At 51.4% G+C, this 21,885-nt stretch overlaps 2 protein-coding genes and 1 long non-coding RNA gene across 6 annotated transcripts; 1 reads left to right on the top strand and 2 right to left on the bottom strand.

Annotated features, from left to right (window-relative positions):
* The first annotated feature begins 47 nt into the window (after positions 1 to 47).
* LOC107077904 (uncharacterized) lies at positions 48 to 16,882 on the top strand. 4 transcript variants are annotated; one of them, XR_001478878.2, is made up of 4 exons: positions 48 to 62; positions 5,661 to 16,140; positions 16,540 to 16,638; positions 16,738 to 16,814. It is a non-coding gene; the product is annotated as an uncharacterized lncRNA (long non-coding RNA). The 4 variants fall into 4 exon arrangements; XR_001478879.2 differs by lacking the exon at positions 48 to 62 and adding an exon at positions 3,568 to 3,582; XR_001478877.2 differs by lacking the exon at positions 48 to 62 and adding an exon at positions 4,298 to 4,312.
* Positions 5,852 to 8,660, bottom strand: slc25a5 (solute carrier family 25 member 5). The gene is made up of 4 exons (XM_015351585.2): positions 8,550 to 8,660; positions 6,913 to 7,399; positions 6,656 to 6,796; positions 5,852 to 6,324 (listed from the first exon to the last, which is right to left on the bottom strand). The coding sequence occupies exons 1-4, from the start codon at positions 8,658 to 8,660 to the stop codon at positions 6,167 to 6,169; spliced, it is 897 nt and encodes a 298-aa protein (XP_015207071.1). The 3' UTR covers positions 5,852 to 6,166.
* On the bottom strand, positions 10,562 to 21,012 carry slc25a43 (solute carrier family 25 member 43). Its single transcript, XM_015351582.2, has 5 exons — positions 20,614 to 21,012; positions 18,552 to 18,793; positions 17,458 to 17,630; positions 14,957 to 15,091; positions 10,562 to 12,340 (listed from the first exon to the last, which is right to left on the bottom strand). The coding sequence occupies exons 1-5, from the start codon at positions 20,883 to 20,885 to the stop codon at positions 12,134 to 12,136; spliced, it is 1,029 nt and encodes a 342-aa protein (XP_015207068.2). The 5' UTR covers positions 20,886 to 21,012; the 3' UTR covers positions 10,562 to 12,133.
* Positions 21,013 to 21,885: the final 873 nt, after the last annotated feature.

The raw sequence follows: 21,885 nt of genomic DNA, 5'->3' as shown, positions 1-21,885 counted from the left end.
AGAGAGCACCTCGATGCGGAAGCGCCTGCGGTCGGTGTCACGCTGGTACGGCACTCACACAGGTGAGCCTGTAAACAAACCGGGCGGTTAAACACAGCACCTCGTTAATATGTCGTTCTTATCATTAATGACATAGATTTTAATCGCCCACCAGTTTTCTTTTTATGCACCAGTATGTGACTTTAAGTGACCGGTACATGAAAAGGTTTTCTTTTTCTGCATTGCATGAGGACTTTGTAATCAAATAACAGTTCTGAAGCAAGGTCACGTTTATTTTTAAATAACATTTAAATCAACGTTTTTTTTTTTTGTCTTGGGAAGTTGTACAGGGTATTCGTTTTGTTCATAAATCAATGGGTTATGAACTTCATAACTGCTAGTAAAAGTTATTTTGACGGTGGAAAGAGGTTACTTCAGTTTGCCTTGTCATTGAACATACAGTCCCTGACCATTTCTGTTGATCTCAAAGATGTCACCCACATCTTTCGTGTACCTTAAATAGCTGATTTTAGTACAGACTATCTCCCTTTGTAAACATAACAAGTGTTTTGGGCCTTAGGGAGTCTAATTAAATATCAAAGTGTTTAAGATCGTTCAGGCTAACATATCAACTGTCTATAAATTCTGCTTTACCCAACAGAAACAAGCCATGACATCCTGGGTCTGTAAATAGCACTAGGTTTTATAGTAGTTCAGGTGGGGAGCTGCGTCAGCATGAGTATTCTGCAGAGGAACAAGTAACAGGTTTATTCCTGCTGAAAAGAGAAGAGAGAAAACACAACGTTTCGGCTGTGAAGCTTTCTTCAGGCGTGAGGTGTGACTATTTTATACTGCAGTTTCATCTGGGTGATCGGATGATACACGTACAGTACAAGTAAAGCCTACAAGTATATTTTCTAAATTACCATTAATAATCCCTACTACTTACCCAGTTGATACTCACATCTGTGTGCACATGAATCAATTAATCAAGCTATCCAGGTAGCACTGACAACACTCTCTCAGATTGAAGCTCAGAGGACAATTCTTTATATCAACCATGATGAGACTCCTGCTAGTTCATGCTATTTGGCTCCTCCCAGCAGGTTTGGAGAAAAGCAGTGTGGGGTAACTTGGGCGCAGAATACTCTGCAGACATTGATTTTTCAACTTGAAAACACTGCCCGGATTTGTTCCGCGTTGCCTGTGTTCCTCGTTGAGGAAGTGGTCCTTTGCTTTTGCTTCTTCGAAGACTGGCTATTGCTGCACCCTTCTTGCGGGAGTGTCTCACACGGCACTTAACAAGACATTCAGAATCTGATGGAGAGTGCATGTGGCAGTGAGCACATCACTCCTGTCCTGGGGTCCTTGCACTGACTTCCTGACAGGTTTTGAGTTCACTTTAAAACCCTTCTGCGTTCAATGAAGACCCTACAAGGTATGGCTCTTCGGTATCGAGTTGATATTTTACCTCTTTATTCCCTTCTGAGCCTCTGTCCTTATTGATCTGACCCTGGCTGGCTTCGTGTCCACTATCTGTCTGTTAGTGATGTGCAGACACACACAGGGGAATAATAGTGTGTTTAACATTTCTGTAATGGGCATTCTCATTATTCAGTTACATTCTTACATGAAGTCATTTTTATTATCAGTTTTTATTGTTTCTACTACTACATATAAACAGCAATAAAGGTTCGTGCTGGGTATATATTTTTTTCCTTAATGCCGATTTCTCTTTGGTTATAAGGATGTAAGAACATAACAGCAAGAGCCTTCGTGCTAAGAAGTTACTTAATTGCATATCGCAGATTTACTGTATTTTGAGGTGGCCTGCTTTAGAGAGACCAAACACTTCTGACCACAAGGGGGCGCTCTGTCACGCAGTTCCATTTCCCGGAGTGAGACCTTCAGAAGTGTTGGTAGAGAGGCGCAGTTGCGTGTAGCCGACGTAGACTCTAAGCTTTAACTAATCGTATGAGCTCTCCTTATTAGGCAGCGCTCTTCCTGATGTCCACACACATCACATTGAGCTACTAAACACAGCACCGCAGGGTCACCTTCACGGGAGACAACAGTATTATTACTCACAGTAATAACATCAACAATAAGAACAAGATTCAGACCATCAGAGCAAACACTACAGAGTTTCCTTTTGGAGTGCTTTGTTCTGATTTATTTGATGAATTGTTAATAGATTAATTAATAGAATGGCTTTGGACTTGCTCCAAAGGTAAAATAACGAATAGCTTTTGCGAATGACGAAGTGGCAGGTATACATTATTTTACATTAACCTATATCACCTTTGCTTACTGCCCTGTCTTTCTCACACCTGAAGAAGGCTCCGCGGCCGAAACGTTGTGTTTTCTTTCTTCTCTTTTCAGCAGGGAATAAACCTGTTATTTGTTCCTTTGCTGCCTACGCATGCTGACGCAGCTCCCCACCTGAATTATTTTACTTCGACGCGTCCCGCCTTCGGAAGAGAAGTCTTTCATTTACAGCTGGGCTCTTGAAGCGTTTCGATCGTTGCTATTGGAGCGGATCTGTATAAAATCATTCATTTACGACAGAATCCGACTCGAACGGAACCCCTGCACCACGCAGGCCGGTAATGTGACGATTGCTTGAAAGAATAAGGAACCGTGCCCGCTTAATTAATGGGGTGCCTGAACGCAACGCGCTAGTGAGAGCAGTGGTTAGGAATCTGGATTTACGAATCGCACGACATCGGAGTGAAGTGAGGGATTCCAGTCGCAGCGGAGACACTGCTGTCACACCCTGGAGCACTTCACTCCGATCCAGTTCGACTTTGTCAAGGTGTGCCAGTGTCACCTCGCCCTGGGCGACGACGTCAGCCGCAGACACGTCACAGCCCGACCCCGCCACGGGAACGTGGTGTTCCGGTCGGGCCGCCGCCGCACTTCCATGGTTCATTATTGCGTCACAGGCGCTGGGAATCTCGTGCGTTCGGAGTCGATTGGACCCGGAAGCCGAGGGGTCTCGAGTCTCGCTTATTGCACAGTATCTTGGGGAGACCCAGAGACCCCCTGATTGCATTCCTCACGCCCCGTAACAGGCCAGCAGGGAGGCTACATTTTGTCATTGTCAAACTGAAATGAGACTGCGTGGCTGTCCAGCATTATTTTTCCAAAATGTCTTCAAAGACTGGTAGTTCTTGCGTTTCCGGTACGTGAAGATGCACATTGAACTGCGAGTTTTCGTGTGACTCGCGTCAAGCGGACAGAGTTTTCTTGCGCTGCCAATTAGGAGCGGAACCGAAACTCTGCCAGGAGGCGCTCTGCGGCTGCGGGTGACGTCATCCTGCAGCGGCGGAGCCCGGAGCTGTTATGCAACAGCGCAGCCCTCCCGCCGCGCCTCGGAGCCTGCTGTCGGATGCGAGCCCTCAGCCGGAAAGTGTTTCTCTCCGGTTGGGGCCCTTCGGGAATATAGAGCCGTTACCAAATGCCGAGCCAGTGTCCCAGCCTTCGTCTCGTCACACGAGCTGTCCTGAGTGAACATTTACAGCGCTTCCCACCGCCTGGAAACACAGCTGTGTCAGCGGAATGACACCCGCATCAGGTCTCCCAGCAGCCGTGATATCAAAGGTGACAGAAGACTTGTGGCTGCCCTGCGATGGACAGGTGCCCCGTCCAGCCACCCGCCCCGCCTTGTGCCCGCTGCCTGCTGGGATAGGCTCCCGCTGCCCCGTGACCCCGAATTGGCTACAGCGGTTGGGAAAGGGAAAGGAATCGTATCGATGAAAGCTGGGTTTCATTTTTTCTCTCCCCGGTGCTGTAATTTGCAAAGCAAAGAGCTCCAACAGCCCCTTCGCACAGCGTGTGTCCGGTGGGGCGTGCTGTGGACGCAGAGCTGGCGAACTGGACTCGGCTCTGATCAACTCCGCTCGGGCCCCTTCGAATGTGGCTTCCCCTGCTGCTGGGAGGGACGAGCCCAGGGCCAGCTCGTCTCCTGAAGGCAGGGGGTGACTGTCTGCTGTCTCATGGCTGACCAGAGGCATGGGTCTTCTTCAGCGCTCTTCAGTTCTGCCAGGACTCCGGTCCGCGACTTGTCGCGAAGCGCCGGGAAAGGGATTGTGGGTTTGCACGGGGGAGCAGGGCGACGAGGCAGAGGGGGCTGCCGGGCCGAAGGAGCGAGAGCAGTCTCCTCCGTGGGGCGCCAGCGTGGGCCTGTGCGTCTCACACCAGGCTGCTGAACCCGGCCAGCTGAGGGTCTCCAGAGAAGCCCGGGGACACAGCAGCAGTGGAAGAGCGAGCCCAAGGCAGCGGAGATCTCCAGCACAGGCAGAGTCGCTGCACGGCCTGCAGACATGACAAGGTCACGACAAGGGCTCTGCAGAACCACGAGCTGGGGGGGCAGGGCCGCGAGGCGCGGGCTATATTAAGGAGTTACGGCCTTAATCCCATCCACAGTTCGCTAATCCAGCCCGGATTTCTTTCTCCCCTGCACCCCCGTGCAGCAGGAATGTTAAAAGCAGGGATACTACAGGCCGGAACAAAGCCTCAAGGTGTCGGCTCTTGTGGGTCGGAAAAGTGAAGCCCGCCGAGTTGTCTCTCTCTGTGTGCAGTAGGGGGAAGGATATGTCATTTATTACAAGTCTGTACAGAACCTTTCAAGCTTTATTTGCACATGCAGCTGGCAAAAAATTTAGTTTTAGGGGGCTCAGAGTGTAAAGTTCTCAGGCCACTTCACTCATCCCCACTACTATCATACAAGGCAATACAGTTGCCCGGCTCTGGTCCTGTTTCTTTCACTACCTGTGTATGAAGAAACAACTGCAAAAAATCCCCAATAGCCTGAAAAACAACAAGACAAACCTACTGTACATGATGTTTTTCTGGTCACCACGGCAGGACTTTTGTCCAAGGGCATTGGTGAGTGTTGCCAGCTGACACAGTTGGCACTCTGTTCAAAGCCACCGTGTGGAGGCTGTCACTAAGTCTGTTATCCTGTTAAGAGGTCACTACAACCAGCTCCAGCCTCGTGCTTGTAGGCTGCAGTAACAACTTTCCTGATAGTGTGGTTAATAAACCCCATGACAGTCTGAGAATGTCACAAGTAAAAACCTAAAAAGACAGAACACTCCCTCTTTTACACAAAGGAAAGAACAAGCTACTTCCCTGTTGTCAAACACAATAACCTGACTTCTTCCAAGAAAGAACTAGGTGAGACTAGGTTATTAACCTACGGGTACCCAAACGTTCCAGATGAGACAACCACTTCTCAGTTTGCATTCTTACTGTTAAATGGAAAACTACCATATTCGTTTTCATCCTTACAATTTACACATTTACCACAGTACCACCACGGAAGAGAGACTCTGTTCACGCTTTGATAAAGCAGGCTGCTCCACACGGGCGGTTTTGATCACTTCCTGGCTCTCCTGCTGCTTTTAAAGAGTAATCCCTCAAAACGGGTGGAAGTCCAGTGTACTCCTGAGCAACATTCACAGATCCCACCCCTTCCCACTGTCCAGGCGGGGGAGGGCTACATGCTCACATGCCACTCGGATCAGGTTTCTCGCGGTTTGCTCTGGCCCGAGCTCAGAGCCCAGAGGGGCTTTCAGCAAGTGCAGTCAATCAGCTCACGCCTGTCAGCAGTCTCCCATCTTGTCCCAGAGTCTTTGCAGCACGTACATCCTAATCCCCACTGCTCCTTCCTCCAGGTGGTTCAACAGACCCCCTGGTCCCCAGCACCATTCCCAGACACGCTGCCAGGAATGCCGAGACCACTCCAATAATCAAGCCGGATCCCAGAGGAGAAACAGCGCGGAAGCCCAGCCCGAGGACCTCGATCGCATCGTCCGTCCGAGAAACCTTTCACGTTCAGGACAAAGTACCACCAGTACGCTAAAAGTAGGTTCATTCATCAGGTTGTTTTTATTAAAGAATAGGGTTAAAAACAGACCGGCTGGATGAAACACGTAGAGCTCCCGAGTCCCACATTCTTTCTGTATGGGAATGACACTGGCAGGGGGAGGAGGTAGGAGGGGAAAAAAAATAAAATAAGGAAAGTGTCTCCCCCAGTTCAACTAGTACAGACATACTAGCTGGTCCCTATAAATAAGGCGGAATCCGTGACAGTCCTTCCAGAATGTACAAGATATGTTACATTTCACACCATTTCACAACATTGACCCGTCGGGCTTAAAAAAAAAATAGAGAGACGCGCTTAGATGACCTTCTTGAGCTCGTCGTACAGGACCAGCACGAAGGCGCCGCCCATGCCTCTCAGCACGTTGGACCAGGCGCCCTTGAAGAAGGCCCGGCCGCCCTCGTCCCGGAGGATCTTCTTCCAGCAGTCCACCGTGCCGCTGTACATGATGTCCGCTGCGGGAGGGAGGGAGGGGGACGGGTCAGCACGCCGCGTGGCTCGGACAGAAAGGCTAACGGGGCGCCACCTTTCCTACCGCTACACCCCCGGTTCAACTTCTCCAACAGAACAGGCACAGCAAGACCCGCCCCCCTGAAGTAACGCACCATCACTCGGTTCAGGCGCCATGACCTTTAACGGGACCCCGCCAGCACTGGAGAGTAACCCCAAAAGGGGACGCCCCTGTGCCTGTGGCTCCTCAGGGTCTTGCTCCCCTACAGGGGGCTCCACCTCCCACTGTCCCACCCCCAAACCCAAGCGACCCGACCCGCCAGGGTCCAAACCCACCTCCTTTACGCCCGGACTGCATCATCATGCGACGTCGGACGGTGTCGAAGGGGTAGGAGGTGAGGCCGGCCACCGCCGTCACGGTCTGGGCGATCATCCAGCTGACCACGATGTGCGTGTTCTTGGGGTCCGGCAGCATCCCTGGGGAAGGGGGGGGAACAGAAGAACTGAGAACCCATCGCACCTCCGCGAGAGGCGGGCAGCGTTCCTCGGGCGAGCACGCTCGGGTCACACGGGCTGGGGGGCCGGCGGCGTACCTTTGGCGGTGTCGTAGACGCCGAAGTAGGCGGCCCTGTAGATGATGATGCCCTGCACGGACACGTTGAAGCCCTGGTACAGGCCCCGCAGGCCGTCCGACCGGAAGATCTTGACCAGGCAGTCGCCCAGGCCGCCGAACTCGCGGGTGGCCCCGGCCTTGCCCACGTCGGCCGCCAGCCGCGTCCGGGCGAAGTCCAGCGGGTACACGAAGCACAGCGAGGTGGCCCCGGCCGCGCCGCCCGACGCCAGGTTCCCGGCGAAGTAGCGCCAGAACTGGGTGTGCTTGTCCACGCCGTCCAGGAAGACCTTCTTGTACTTGTCCTTGAAGGCGAAGTTGAGGGCCTGGGTGGGGAAGTACCTGATGACGTTGGCCAAGTTGCCCCTCCAGAAGGACAGGAAGCCCTGCTCCTTGGGGATCCTCACCACGCAGTCCATGATGCCTTTGTACTGCTTCTCCACCGTGATCTGTTTGCTGGCATGCTGGACCTGCACAGGGGGGGGGAACGGAAAACACTCAGTACTGTGGAGGCCCGGGGTGGGGTACCCCGCTCCCATTCAGCTCTTTAAGTTATCATCTTCTGCACATCCGGTCTTCACGCGTTATTCGCGCGGGGTACTGCGGCAGCATCACAAGGTCACTTCCACGCAGTTTAAGACCGATCCCGGAAGCAGATGCCGGCCCGGGGGCGGGTCTTCACGCCGAGCCGTGACGTCACGCTCCAGGCAGACGCGCCTTTACGCTCGGAAGCTCCCCGTCTAACCCCCCCCCCCAAAAAAAGAAAAGGCAACCGAGCTGACAAGGCGGGGGTGACCTTCAGAGGACGTGGGGTCAAAACCCGAGCGGGCCGAGGACACGCCACGGATGCGGCCGGCGCTTTCCGCCTTCCGGCCGCGGGCACACCTCGCCCCGGTCGCGATCGACTCAAAATGGAGAAGATGCCGGCAAGGGCACGTGGTTTAAAAAAGGGCCTTCAAATTAAAGAGAGAGAGAGAGGGGCGACTTCTAGACACCGCCACAGAGAGGCGAGCCTTCGGGGGGCGGAAAAAAAAAGAGGGGGACTGCTCACGTGACGCTCCCGGACAGACCCCCCCCCCCCCCCGACTCTCCCACTCCGGGGACAAAGGATCCCGGCGTCCTCCTCGCACCCCTGACCCCGGGCGCTGCGCCTCCCAGCCTCAGCTGCAGGGCCCCCCCCTTGCCGCGACCTTGGTCCCCTCAGACAGCGCCGGGCAACGCGAAGCGGACCCGCCGCCCTACTCGGAGCGCGATCTGGCTGGCGGTGACCCCCCCAGGGGGGTACGGCACGGCACCCCCGTACCGCAGCTGGGCCAGGGGGGCCCAGCGGCCGCCAGCCCCGCAAGCGAGCGGTCCACCTCGCCTGCCGACTGGGACACGTCTCGGCGCTCCCCCTGTCCATTCCCCAGACAGGCGAATACTCCCAGGCTTTCTGCACGCCGTAAGGAAGAGGTTACGTAACCACAGCCAACCCTTAATCACAGCACAGCACTGAACAGCGCAGGCACCCCGAGCAGGAAGCAGGGCTACCCCCGCACACACACACACACCGGAGCGGCCGGCTGCAGCTGGGCTGCGGGTCCGCCGGCGCCGGAGAGGCCGGCTGCACAACTCGCTTACCTGCAAGAGCAGCTTGACTCTCTCAATGGGCGCTACAGCTGTTTTGGAAATGGCAGCGGCGATACCTCCGGCCAAGAAGTCCTTGGCGAACGAAATCGCGGTCTCGGTCATTGTGAGAGGGAGAAGTGCTACACCGGGAGGGGAGGGAAATGAAAAGAAAACAGCCGCAAGCTCGGAGCTCTACACCGGTTCGGTCGAAATGGCCGATCCGACGGGCGAAGTATAGACTTTAAGACAGGAGGGATCGCGAGACGCCGCGCGAGCGCCGCGGGACGGAACGTGATTGGTCCCCCGCGCGCGTCCCCGGGGCGGAGACAATGAGAGAATTCCAACGATGACGTCTGAGAAGAAAGGTTACTAAGTAACCGAGAAACAACGCTGGGCAGGGAGGGAGATATAGTAAGCGGAATCCAGTCCAACCTCGTCACAGCTTTCACAGCAACATGTCAATAGTTTCATGTGTGATGCATTCATAAACTCGTCCCCCCCTTGGTAACAGACGCCGGCTAGATACAAAAGCTGCGCCTGTGGCAGAGTCCAGTAAGTTTCATCGTTAAACAAACGTTTGGAACTATATTGAAACTGTATTTTTTTTTACAAAAAAGCATGACGGCCGTGTCGCTGGACTCGACGCTTAAATGAGGACGGGAGAGGCCGACGGTTCGAGAAAGGCGGCTTGGCTAAGGCCTGATTTGTAGCGGCCGTGCGCTGTCAAGGTCGACCTGGTCACCAAGAGGCCTTTCCAGCCGGCGAAACCCTGACCCGTGACCGTGGTTAATAATAACAACCTCTACCCTCCTCGTGCTCGGGTACAGAAAACGCCCTTTCACCCCTCCCTCCCCGGTAAGGCGTCATCGAGACCGGCCTGTGCGAGTTCACAGCCGTGACGAGAGTAGTTCTCCTGCAAGTCGACACTGCTGGTGTCTGGCAGGTCACCTTCAAACCCTCCAGCTGCTTCCCTTGCTCCTGTGAGATCACCTGTCCCTTTATCGACCAGCCCTTTCTTGCGTTAGCTCTGAACTACTTCATTACAGACTTCCCGAGAAGGGTTAAGTGCCACTTGAATTGCACGCCCGTGATTTGACAAAATGGATCGACGATTCGTTGGATAAATAATTTCATCAACATTTCTATACCTCTTTTTTTTTAAAAAAAAAAAGCCAAGTCAGAATGCAGACACACATACACGAGTGTGCAAAGTGTGAAAGTCGTGCTCGAACCACGGAATATGAATCAAATCCCAACGTGCCGTGTGAAATAATCTCCCCGCAAAACCAGGCCTGTAGGACAGGGACGTCGACTCGGATATCCTCAGGGATGATTTCATTATTCGGCGTGGAGCCAGTGGGTTACTGCCTCTCGGACCAGGACTAGAACAGAGATCCGCCTGGAAGGATCCTGCCGTTCTCAGGATTTTCCACCCCTTCCCACTTTCCTCGGGTGACTGACGACCTTCCGGCTACAACAGGAGGCGCAGTTTGCGGCTTACAGCGCCCCTATAATCCCACTGCAGGTGCAGCAGCAGCTCCGACAAGTCCTAAGGAAGCAGAGGGATCAAGGATCCATATATAGTTTCCGTGGGACTCCCACCTGGCCCACGGGATACAGCCCAACCAAGGGAAATCATTCCCAACCGAGGAAGCCAGTCCAATTCCCCCCGTGGGACACATGGAAAGGAAGATCAAGGACTGCACCGTCCCTGAAAACTGAAGTTTCTAAAGCTGTTCTTTAAATTAAAAAAAAATCTTAAATTTAAGAACGTGAACGTGCACCGATTTATTTATTTTTTTAAACTGCTGTATCCAATACAGGACAGGGTGCCAGTCCGTCCCACGGGGGACACAGTTTCCCCAGACGCCGATTAACCTGCCAGCACGTCTTTGCATCGTGGGAAGGACCCCAGCAGTAAGATGGGGAGAACGTACAAACTCGAGGCAGGTCTGGAACCACACATGTCACAGAGATGCAAGGAGGAAGCGCAGACACACAATGATGAACACACACACACGCGATTACAGTACGTGGGACTGAAGGGTCTTTATTAATGCTCTTGCGTTCGGTTTACACCTCTGGCGTCTTGCGCTGGCAGATCAGGATATCTCTAGGTTTGTTTCCCATTGTTTTCAGTTGCCCCCACATGCACTGCAGAGTCTCTCCACACGCTCGTGGGCGTGGCTCTCCTGTGGGTGCCGAGGTGCACGGTGACCCCGGGCACCCTCTGTCCCCGTGCAACGCCGCAGGCGCCCGCTGTGTTTACACACCAGCGCAGGACAGCGAGCGACCTTGAAGCCACACGGCCCTCCGCACCGGGAGAGGAAAGAGCTGCAGTCGAGCACGGCCGAGGAAGCGTGTCTTACTCTGTACCTGTCCTCAGGACGCGCAACGGATCGGCGACATTAAGGGATGCGCTCGGCCTCTTTGTAAAACACTGTTGATCAACTGTGAGGACATCGACAGCATGACGGGTGAATTTTTACATTTGGAAAATACTATTTGGCATCGCCAAGCTGTGCAATATAAAAAAAAAAAAAAAAACCTTTGCAATCTTAGAATACTTTAGATTTTCATGTGCTCTTCCTGAAATGACGAAACCCGGCACTGGCGGGCCCTTCCAGGTCTGAGATGACAACACAGCAGCGTGCTTCTCTTGCACAACGCCTGTGTTTGTCCCTGGCGGCCATGTGCTTTTGGAACGTGACCTCCTGCTTCCGTGGCATAGAAGCAAAGTGCTTTCGTTGTACTTCTCAGGAGTTTCAAGTATAAAATATTGGAGATTTTCAATCTTTCCTGTAACGTAAGTGACCAAAACATCTCAGAAGTGATGTGGTCCTGTTTTCACTGTGAAGTCACAAGCAAGGCACAGATGGGTAAGTCAATTAAAAGCTCTCAATACACTGTTCTCAGCTCATTGCACAGAGTGCAACATTTGGAAATAAACAGCGAGGAGCTAAATGTTTGGAACATAAAAAACTACAAACGATGGACAGTCGATTTGGCCCATTTAGCTCGTTAGGTTGCCAGTGCCTAACTGGCTGATCAGAAGATCGAGGATTTCACTGTTAACTGTGCACGTTTAGCATATGTTAACCGGGGCACCGCCAGTGTGTGTACAAGTGATTCCTGTCCGTCAGTCATGCTTTTAGCGATATACCCTTTCAGCGTCTCAAAATGTGCAGTTTTACCATGAGATCTGAATGGGACAAAACCGTGATCGGTGCATCGCACAACACAGAAAACACAGAAAAGCACGCCGGATAATGCAGAGTGCACTACAGACGAGACACTTCTGACTACAGCACAATGGAACAGGTAATGCATAGCACTGTGTAAGTGCAAGAGGTCTGGCGGGTAAATAGCAAAACATAAAAATTATTGCACGTAATGTTTGACACAGTAAACGTGTAAAATGCAGTGTTACCTGCATCAGGGAGTACAGCTGGAAACAGTATGTTTGCAGGTATGTATAACTGGGACAGGCGGCCACACTCCCCTCGTCTCCCCTTGTCTTGAGGAGCCCTGTCCTCCTGTGCCAGCTGCTCAGTCCTCAGTGCCTTTCAGAAAGGGGGTGCCGACAGGGCCCCCCCTCAGCCCCTCATGGCCGGCTGCTCCGAGCGGAAGTTCCTGTTCCGCAGGTACCTCTGCACCTCCCGGAGCTCGTGGGGCCCCAGACTCTGGTCCACGCCGGGGGCCGGCTGGTAGCTCAGTGGAGACACGATGTAGCCATTCCTGTAGAGGCACACCTGCTTGCTGAACTCAAACGAGCTGAACAGCAGCCCGAAATAGGGAACGATCTGGAGGGAAACGACAGTAGGGAGCAGGTGAGTGGAAGATTCCCACGCTTTTCGTACATTAAAAAACCTTACGTTTACGTCAGGCAGTCTACACAGTAAAGTCATCAATATCCAGTGATACAGAAGTTTCCAAAGTGGGACCACAGATGAGCTCATTTAGTGGACATATTTGCATGTTAACCTGTTATTCAGGACTTTTGCTAAATAACCTTCTTGTGGGACTGGGAAGAGACCCAGCCCTTAAATGATTTCTTTTTATCATATTTTTTTAACCTGAAGATTGCATCCAAAATAGTGCACAGAATCCCATTCGGAATTAGTATTTGCTCAGGAGATGCACTTATCCAAGGCAACTTACAATGTATACAGCGTTTTAGGTGTAACTGCAAAGGAGCCGGTACTGTAGATAGGGCTACATGTATAACAGGCAAGATAACTCTGGATTTGCAATACAAAAATTGAAAGAGTAATAACTAAAGCAATAACAGACATATACAGACAGTGGGGATGCAAAGCACCAATAAGTGGAGCAGAGCAGGTCTTCGGGACCCCCACACCTGCTCTTTACTTCCATAAATCTCTAAGTCGCTGGTTTAGAACCTCTGCTCTCAAAGAGTTGAGATCTGAAGCCAGTTGGGAAAAGCGAAAGTTACAAGGCAACCTCCTACCTGTTTAGGAATCGAAAACAAAGAATTCAAATTGAACGCATTGGGTCTATCAAGAGTGCAGTTATTTAATGGAGTGCTCAGGTTTCCCAGAGACCAGCAGGTATTTTGTTTTCCGGGATCAGGGCTGGGAGCTGCTGGTGTGGATGAACGGGTCAGGAGAGCTGAAAGGTGGTCAGTGAGCGAGCAGCTCCGACTCCGGACAGAAAGAATTCCGGTTTAAATTCCTGGTTAGGAGAAGAAAGGGGAGGGTCGGAGAGTGACGCCGGAGTTCTTGGCAGAGGGTGGAGCCAGGAGAAGCCAACTCCTGGAGAGCTCCAAGTGGGGAAGGAAAAGGAGTTCGGACTTTGAGAGTTCACCATGTTTGGAGTCCATCCAGGAGAAGGTGGCTCCGGGACAGAAACTGGAGGAGAGGTGCCGCACTGTAGGCAGCGTTGTCGCTTCAGAGCAGAGCGCACAGCCACTCGTGCGTCGGCTATCTACCAGGGGAAAAGTCCAGGAACTGCGGCCAAACAACAGGGCGAGTAAGAACAGCTAATCCCAAAAGATCTGGGCAATCCACGCGGTTTAATGGGCCAGCATTCCACTGCGGTCCTCCGATTCACTTGGAGGTCACCCTGCGCTCCCGGTGTTTTGACACGCTAATGAATGAACATCTCGCTTCTTGCCCTCGTCGGCAGACTAGGACGCTCGTGGTTAAAAGACTCAACGGAATCCTGCTGTTCAGGTACCTCAGGGTACAAGGGAGTGAACCAGGAAAATGGATTTAAATGCCCAGGTTATCTGTCAGGGCTGCGCTCTGCTCCGCCTCTGCAATGCACTGTGTGTAGAAATGCTCACAACCATCCCAGCTGATTAGTTCAGGCTGGTCAGCAGAGATTAGTAAACTCCTCTGCAGACGAGCGTCTCATGTTTTAACAGTTTCAAGGTGACTGAGTCGACTGTAATTGGTTACACCTTAATGAAACCTGCTGAGCTCTTGTTTCATTCAGGAGCTGCCTGGTATGCATGGGTGGGGTGGGGCTGTGCTCTCATTCTTCAGATCTTAATCTTGCAGGAGGGAGAGCCCGAGGCCACTGTTTCGCAGCACACTGCTGTAGCAGCAGATAGAGAATATTGATCCAGCCTATTGAACCCATTTGATCGAACCCTGTTCTGTCTGGAGCAGGACAAACAAGAGGAGGGTGTAAAAGGCCGTGAAGGGCTCAGACGTGATCTGGACAGGGGGATACAGATCTTTGTCCCTCAGGCACTCTGCTCCTGTAGTTGTTCCATAAACCGTACAGGGGTTAATGGAGCCAACAACATGCATGGAATCAAATTCGGAGCGGAGTCAATATTCCACTTCGGTCTCTCACTGCACCTCTGCATCGCCTGCTGGAAATTTCTGAGCTCAAGTCCAGAAGACATTGGACATACAAGGAGTTAAAGCCCTATAAGCAAAAGTACTAGGGGGTGGCAGGGCGGAGCGGTGGCTCTGTGGCTCAGGATCTGCGCCTGTGACTGGGAGGTTGCCGGTTCGTATCCCGCGGCCGGCAGAGGAATCCTACTCCGTTGGGCCCCTGAGCAAGGCCCTTAACCCCTGCTGCTCCAGGGGTGCTGTATCAATGGCTGACCCTGCACTCTGACCCCCAGCTTCTGTCCCTGTCTGCGAGTCTCATGGAGAGCAAGCTGGGGTCTGCAAAAAAGAAATTCCTAATGCAAGAAATTGCATATGGCCAATAAAGTGATCTTCTCTTACTGATGCAGAAACTAGGAAGTTTCTAGGAGGATGAGCGGAGAATGCTGTTCTCCTCCAGCCAGCAGACAGCTGAGTCCGATATTGTTGCATTAGACAAATCAAATTGAAAACAGCACAGCTCAAAGACACACATGTGAACGGGTATCACTCAGGGGGTGTGCAGTAAAAACAACTCGTTCTCCGTCAGGAGACTGGGGCCAGAGTGCCTACCTTGACGAGGTTAGCAGTGAGGCCACTCCACAGGCTCAGAACGCCCTTGGCTTTGATCACCTGCCTGAAGCAGTCCACCACCCCCGTGAAGTGGACATCAGCTCCCCCGCAGTGAGGCAGGACAGCGCTCTGGGCCTGCAGCAGAGAGAACACGAGCTCAGCTCAGCAGTCCCAGCTCGCCTGTCCTAAACAGTCACGTCAGCTGATGCGGCGGGGGTTTCAAATCACCCGGGTCACAGGTCAACGTTTCACGGCCTGCAGAGACACGCTGGTGAACCAGGCAATGAGGAACTTCCTGGGACAAGACACAGCCCTGCAGTGTTTCACTCAGGCTGGCAAACTTCAGCCTCGGTTTCTGTTTGCTGTCAGAAGTATCGCACTGAATAATCTCCACCAGTTCACGGTTTCTGCCTGGAGGTTCGTGAGTATGAATTGCAGAAAGGTGGAGACACTGAAGGCATTAGTAAAAAGCCAACACCTCATGCAGATTGAGATAGAGCTGGTGTACTATGATCTGATCATGTTGTCTTTCCATTAAATAAAAAGGTTAGAAACAATTTCCCACAATGCATCCGTTTGTCCCGGTTTGTCATGTGGATGTTTTCAATACCAAGTGGTCCATGCTGTACTCATCAGACCTGCATGACTTGCTATGCCATTTTTCAGTCTGAAATTGAATCCTAAAGTTTCAGAGGCAGAGGAATCCTACTGTGTTGCGCCCCTGAGCAAGGCCCTTAACCCCAACTGCTCCAGGGGCGCCGTATAAATGGCTGACCCTGCGCTCTGACCCCCAGCTTCTCTCTCCCCGTCTGTGTGCCTGTGTGTCTCATAGAGAGCAAGCTGGGGTCTGCAAAAAGACAAATCCCTAATGCAAGAAATTGTATATAGCCAATAAAGTGAACTTATCTGATCCACACACTGCTGAAGTGAAATGCCTTGTTTTCCACAAAGGAATGTCCCCAGAAGCACTGTGATTCACTGCTGGCTGAGTCAGAGGTGGAATGCATCGTGTACGTACTGTAACAAGACAAGTCGGAAGACGGCACAACCCGAAAAGGCTGTTTTTTTTAACCAGCCACACCCACTGTTCCCGGTTTGGAGAAGAATCATGCGGAACCTCCAGCTCACACACACACAACCTGGGGCAGAGTCTGTGCTGGACAAGCCTGGTCATCTGCCCTTGGGTAACAGTGCCGAAACTGGGTTTGTTTCTAAAAGAGGGGTGCGTTAATGAACAAATCAGTCAACGAGAATGTGGCTGAAATCGGGTACTGGGCTGTGCATTTACATTTGCTTCCTATAGACTGTTTCTGGCCAGCTGTTTGTTTAGGGTGACAATAAGATCTGTCCAGGAGAGCTCAGATCCTCTCAAAGTCTGTCTAAATCCCAACCAGCTCAGACCTTCACACATAGAATTGTATATGTCAGCGCACAGTACCACTACTGCGGTGCAGCCTAATGGGCATCATGTGAACTTTCAAAATGTTATTTATAGAGCTGAGAGGCGCTCAGAATAACTTGCACATTCTCAGCTGCCTGAGTGCTCTCTGCAACAAGTGCTACTGTCTTCCCCTCTCTCTCAGCTTGGATATGGCCAATTGTCTCCCAGAAGACAGGAAGACTGTCCTCGCCCCTGCTCGTCCTCATGGCAGGGTGAATGACTGCGCTGTGTGACCGCAGAGGTATAGACACCGAGGAGTCTATTACACACCACCTCACTGCTCTTCCAAGAGTATCAATATCCTCAACTGAACCGGCGTTTGTTTTTCTTCTCCTTCCAGCACGGAATACACCCTCACTTTCCATCTGAACACTATGCTGTTGCCACTTCACATGAAGAGCTTTTCCAGTAATAATTTTATTTTTAATTAAAAAAGTTTTTGCTCGGTTCCACTTTTTGAAGTACGCCAATTCTATCTTTTATTGACAAATTAATGAACACCATCTTGAGTTTTCTAATGAGGTAAATAGATGTTTCGAACTTTTAGTGCAGCACTTGAACAGTGCAAGAATAAGTTAAGGACTTCCAAAAAGGTGAATCTGGCTCAATAAACAAGCAATAAAGAAATACTCGGAAATTCTAATCCTGTATATTCTGAGAATAGAAATCAGTCTGAATTCAATATTCTAATTCTGTGTAACTAAAGCTCACTAAAAGCAATTATATTATAGTGGCATTCTCCACACAGTAATGTACTAGATATTAAAATTCTGGATCACATTTGTACTGCTGTGCGGGTGTGTTCTGTGCTACCAATGTGAACCTAGTGTGGTTTGAAGTAGGAGGGAGCCATCTAGTGGCTGGACCCAGTACAGCAGTGGCGAAGGAAGCGACGTCGAAAGGAGGAAATTCCATCTGAAAAAAAAGTGTGAATATTTCTAAAGACTCAGCAATTCAAGCCGCAGTTTCATAGGGAGAATAAAAAAGGCAGTAATGAAGAACGAAGAGAAAGCCGCTGAAGGAGGAGGAAGAGGAAGGTGTGGGAGGCTGGCATACTGACCTGCATCTTCCTCTTCACGGTTTCAAAGGGGAAGGACAGCGTCTGGGCCACCCCTGCGGCCACACAGCCGTTGACGAAGTCCTGGCCCGGGGAGAGGTGGGAGCTGGGCTCTCGCCACAGTTTGTCCAGGTTGACGTAGACCACGTAGCAGCCCAGGGAAAAGGGAATTGCTCCTGCAATGGAAAAGGAGCAGGAATGAGGCTCCCAGTGCCTCCAGCGCCCAGAGGGACACAGTCCAGAGACGAGCGGCTGTCCGCTCTTCACAAAGGCACCCTGAAGCCAGGACCCCAGGGGGACGACACCCAGATGGCGAGCATGAGTCAACACGGCCGTGGCACATTTTTCCATCTTGTGTTTCCGAAAGAGAAACCGTTTTAGCTCTAGAAATCAGATGACAATGACAAAAGCTGATGGATAAATTGAATCATTGGTTAAATATAAAACATTTGTTTATTTTCCCAGGTCCTGTGACTGCGTCTCCATTCCCTTACTGACACCTTCAGGTTCAAGTCAAGACGATTAGAGTAGTTTCAGGACCCTTTAAAGTCCATGTTAATGACTGACATTAAAATGATTTCATCAGTCTCAGTCCCTGTACAGTCACTTACAAAACACTGCGAGACACCCCCCACACACACACACAAAGGCCACCCTGCAAAACCTCACAACTCTCCGTTAGCAGTCTCAAGACACTGTACTGCTGAACACTGCTTTCTTCAGTTCAGAGGGATTCCCTTACTGTCTGAATCCTACACAAGCACAAGGCGCCAGTCTCCTGCAAGTGTTCAAATATATTAATTAAACAGCGTTGGCACCTGTCAGAATATCACATAACGCATGGGTTTATATACGCAGTCCCAGCCTGCACCTGCCCTGATCATCCCAGTACGATCTCAGAAAGGTGTTCCCCTCGATTCTTTTCCAGCCAAACAAGGGATTTAAGTGGCTTCGTCCAGAAGACATCCATGAGGTTTCCGGACAGTCTGTATCCTCATGGTGAATGAGGGTTTTTCTCTTTCCGAGCTGAAGCGCTGTTTACAGTTACTCTTTCCACAAGGTTCCACAAACCCCAGATCCCCCAGGAACAGGCCTACCTACGACAGTCAGCGACGCCCCTCGGTAGAGAGCGCGGAGCCCTTCCTGGCGGCGCACAGCCCGCAGCGCGTGCACGAGCCCCCTGTAGGAGGGGTCCCGGCAGCTCTGGACCACGAGGCGGGTTTCCGCCACCTCCAGGGGGTACGTCAGCAGGGCCGCCACGATGCCCGCCAGCCCGCCCGCCACCACGGCGCGGCCCGGCGAGATGCAGCCCAACTCGTCCATGTGCAGGTGCACGATCCTGAGGGGAGACCGGAGAGGACAGCATGAGCAGCGGCCGGCTCCTCACACTCACACACTCACACACTCACACACTCACACACAAGCCTTCTCTGGAAAACTCATCGGCACCCTCGTTAATTCTGGTGAGAGTCAAGTGGTTAGCACTGGGGCACTGGGCTCAATTCCAGATCCTGCACAGATAGCACATCTGTGTGGAGTCTGCATGTTCTCCCCATAATTGTGTGGGTTTTGTCCAGGTGCCCTGGTTTCCTCCCACAGGTAAACGGGCTGCTGGGAACATTGCTCCAGGTGTGTGTCTGCCCTGTGCTGGACTGGCGTCCTGTCCAGGGCGTACCCTGCCTGCCACCTGTTTCTGGCTGGGATAGGTCCTGGCCCCTCTGAGGCCCTGAACTGGAATGAATGGGTGGAAAATAGACAGGTGAACACAAGAACGAGGGAATTCTCTTCAAAGATGTGTTTTCAAAAATGTCGAAGGGACTAATTGAAAGTTTTGTGCCTGACTCCAAACAAGCGAGAAACAGACGAGTAGGTGTTGCTTCGCCTGTTATAAATGTCGACTCAATGCTCTCAGCACGTCGCTGTGCTGGGCGTGTGATATCACAGAAACACAAGCGCCATCGGCATGACAGGCGCTCCGTCTGCCAAAAAGCCCGTTCCGTTGACACCAAGGTAAAGGGACTTCAACAGTAACAGAAACCTCCATCCTCCACAAGCGATCTGGCACGAAGCTAATATGAAAGCTGTCTCCGAACTGTGCATTACATAAAACATAAACATTGAAACTTCCAGCAAACAGCGGCAATTACAGTCCCTGTTGCACAGTCAAAAGCAAACCCTGTGCATTTAGCTGTAGTTTATATGTGCCGTGGGACTAAATCAACATTGGAAAACAAACAGCCGACAAACATGTGCCTTAAGTTAAGCAAGTTAAATGTCCATCCAGGTGGGGCTGCGCATTGGTGGTGGTGGAGGGGAGTCCCCATTACCTGTAAAGCGCTTTGAGTGGAGTGTCCAGAAAAGCGCTATATAAGTGTAAGCTATTATTATTATTATTATTATTATTATAAAAGACACGCGCGGCATCCCCGCGAGCTGCCCGGTCTCGCTCCGCGGTGACGTCAGCATCAGCCGAGCTGCGCCGCAGAGCGCGATTGGAGGGCGGCAGCAGGCGTGATCCTGCGCTGGAAAGGCCATGAACGCGAGTGAACCCGAGCTGTAACTGTAACCCACCGTGAGGGAGGGGTGTACACAGGAATACAGCTCGGAAGGGCTTCGTTTCCTGAAAAGAAAACAGCTTTCTGTACCAGTCTGGTGCACGGCAGTAACATCACCTTAATAACATCGAGTCACTGAGGGGAAATTGTGTTGTCTTATATAACCATATGTAGGCTGTCTCCGAACAGTGCATTACATAAAACATAAACATTGAAACTTGGAGCAAACAGCGGCAATTGCAGTCACTGTTGCACAGTCAAAAGCAAACCCTGTGCATTTAGCTGTAGTTTATATGTGCCGTGGGACTAAATCAACATTGGAAAACAAACAGCCGACAAACATGTTCCTTTAGTTAAGAAAAGCTACGCTATCTTAAGTTAAGCAAGTTAAATGTCCACTTGTTGTCTAAATGGTTTACAGTCAGAACACCCAGCCATTACCCGAGAGGACCAGTACGTGATCGGATCCATGTCACGCTCTCTGTTGGTCACATGGTTACATAAACAAGCAGTCAAGAAGCTGTGCCTGATGCGACGATTATTTTGTAAAAACAACAACAAGTTTTCTATACGTGTTTTTTTTTTAAAGAAAAGCAAAACTCACCTTTTGTAAGCTGACAGATGCACGGTGCTGTAGGGGAGCAGGCGGGAGCAGGCCACCAGGTTCCCCTTCCAGAACGCCCGGAGCCCCTCTTTCTGGTACACGAGGCGGAAAGTGTTCAGAAAGCCCCGCTTGCAGTGAAACGTGCCCACCTGACTCAAGATCTTGACCACATCCAGGGGGCAAGTGGCCGTTTTGCTGAAGACCCCCGCGATGCCCATGCACGCCAGCCCCTGCGACGCCGTCACTCGCGTGTCTCTCTTGATCGTTGCCATGATGTCACCCCCTGGCACGGCCCGGCGCCGAGGCTCGTTGCGGGACACAGCCCCTCTCCCCGACAGCAGCTGGCTGGCTGACACCCTGCCGCGCGCGCGCCTGCCTGCCCGGCCGCCCCGTGACGTGACGTGACGTCCCGGGCATTGCGGAAGACGCCGCTCAGCGCTCAGCTCACCAATCAAGGGCCGAGCGCTGATTTAAAGTCCCCCCCCCCACTTTTGGGCACTAAAGTCTTATTGATTATCCATCCATACGGGACATCTCTGGAATAGTGGCTCACCTCTAATTCAGGTCCGCACCCTCTAAAACCGCTGGGGGTTTCATTGCATACGACTGCATTTGTTATTGTTATTTTAGAAAAATCAAATCCACACAGGTTCCCCCCACAGCTCCTAGGGAGACACCATTTGTACAAACTGAGGCTCAGGCCACCACCATCCTGATTGGTAATTGTGTGCTTACCAAGTCTTTCTGAAGCCTTTTGTAGTGCATCAACTCCTGGTCTCCTCATGGTGCTATTTACATCACAGCTCGTTATTAGTGTTCCTATTGTGCGTTATTGAATTACACTGATCCGCTGTCTGCTGTTTGTACTCCCAGCCTGAATCGTCAATTCAACAATTAGCCTAATTATTTTCTTACACAGTCACAGGAGGTCACTGAAGGTCTTCTCCGGCTGATTACTCAAAAAAAACTTCATTAAAGGTACATCTAACACCTCAGAGCCGAGTTACAAGTATTACACTTATGCAGTTAATTAACTAATTAGCCCCACTGTGTAAGTTAGAGCTCAGGATGGCAGGGGACACGGTACTTTCTAGGAGCAGAGTCTGAGATCCCTGGTTTAATACCCTCTGTTTTCTCCAACCTGAGCAGTCAATTAAACAATTAAATAATTATATAGGATTGGGATTATATAGGACTTTGCAATTAAGATCCCAAGGGCAAATCTAAAACACAACAGGCCTTCCAGGGGTTCACAGGCCCTGGTTTCAATTT

Source organism: Lepisosteus oculatus, chromosome 8, assembly GCF_040954835.1.
Source record: "Lepisosteus oculatus isolate fLepOcu1 chromosome 8, fLepOcu1.hap2, whole genome shotgun sequence".
Lineage (NCBI taxonomy): Eukaryota > Metazoa > Chordata > Actinopteri > Semionotiformes > Lepisosteidae > Lepisosteus > Lepisosteus oculatus.
Note: the sequence above shows the minus strand (reverse complement) of the source record. Positions and strands in the feature narration are given on the sequence as shown.

Excerpts from the sequence above, each read along its gene's own strand:
- slc25a5 (XM_015351585.2), bottom strand. The coding sequence starts at position 8,660 with ATGACCGAGACCGCGATTTCGTTCGCCAAGGACTTCTTGGCCGGAGGT. Across the intron at positions 7,400-8,549 it reads GAGTCAAGCTGCTCTTGCAG|GTCCAGCATGCCAGCAAACA; the intron begins GTAAGCGAGTTG and ends CCCCCTGTGCAG. Across the intron at positions 6,325-6,655 it reads GCAGTCCGGGCGTAAAGGAG|CGGACATCATGTACAGCGGC; the intron begins GTGGGTTTGGAC and ends TCCCTCCCGCAG.
- slc25a43 (XM_015351582.2), bottom strand. The coding sequence starts at position 20,885 with ATGGCAACGATCAAGAGAGACACGCGAGTGACGGCGTCGCAGGGGCTG. Across the intron at positions 18,794-20,613 it reads CATCTGTCAGCTTACAAAAG|GATCGTGCACCTGCACATGG; the intron begins GTGAGTTTTGCT and ends GTCTCCCCTCAG. Across the intron at positions 12,341-14,956 it reads TCACTGCTAACCTCGTCAAG|ATCGTTCCCTATTTCGGGCT; the intron begins GTAGGCACTCTG and ends GTTTCCCTCCAG.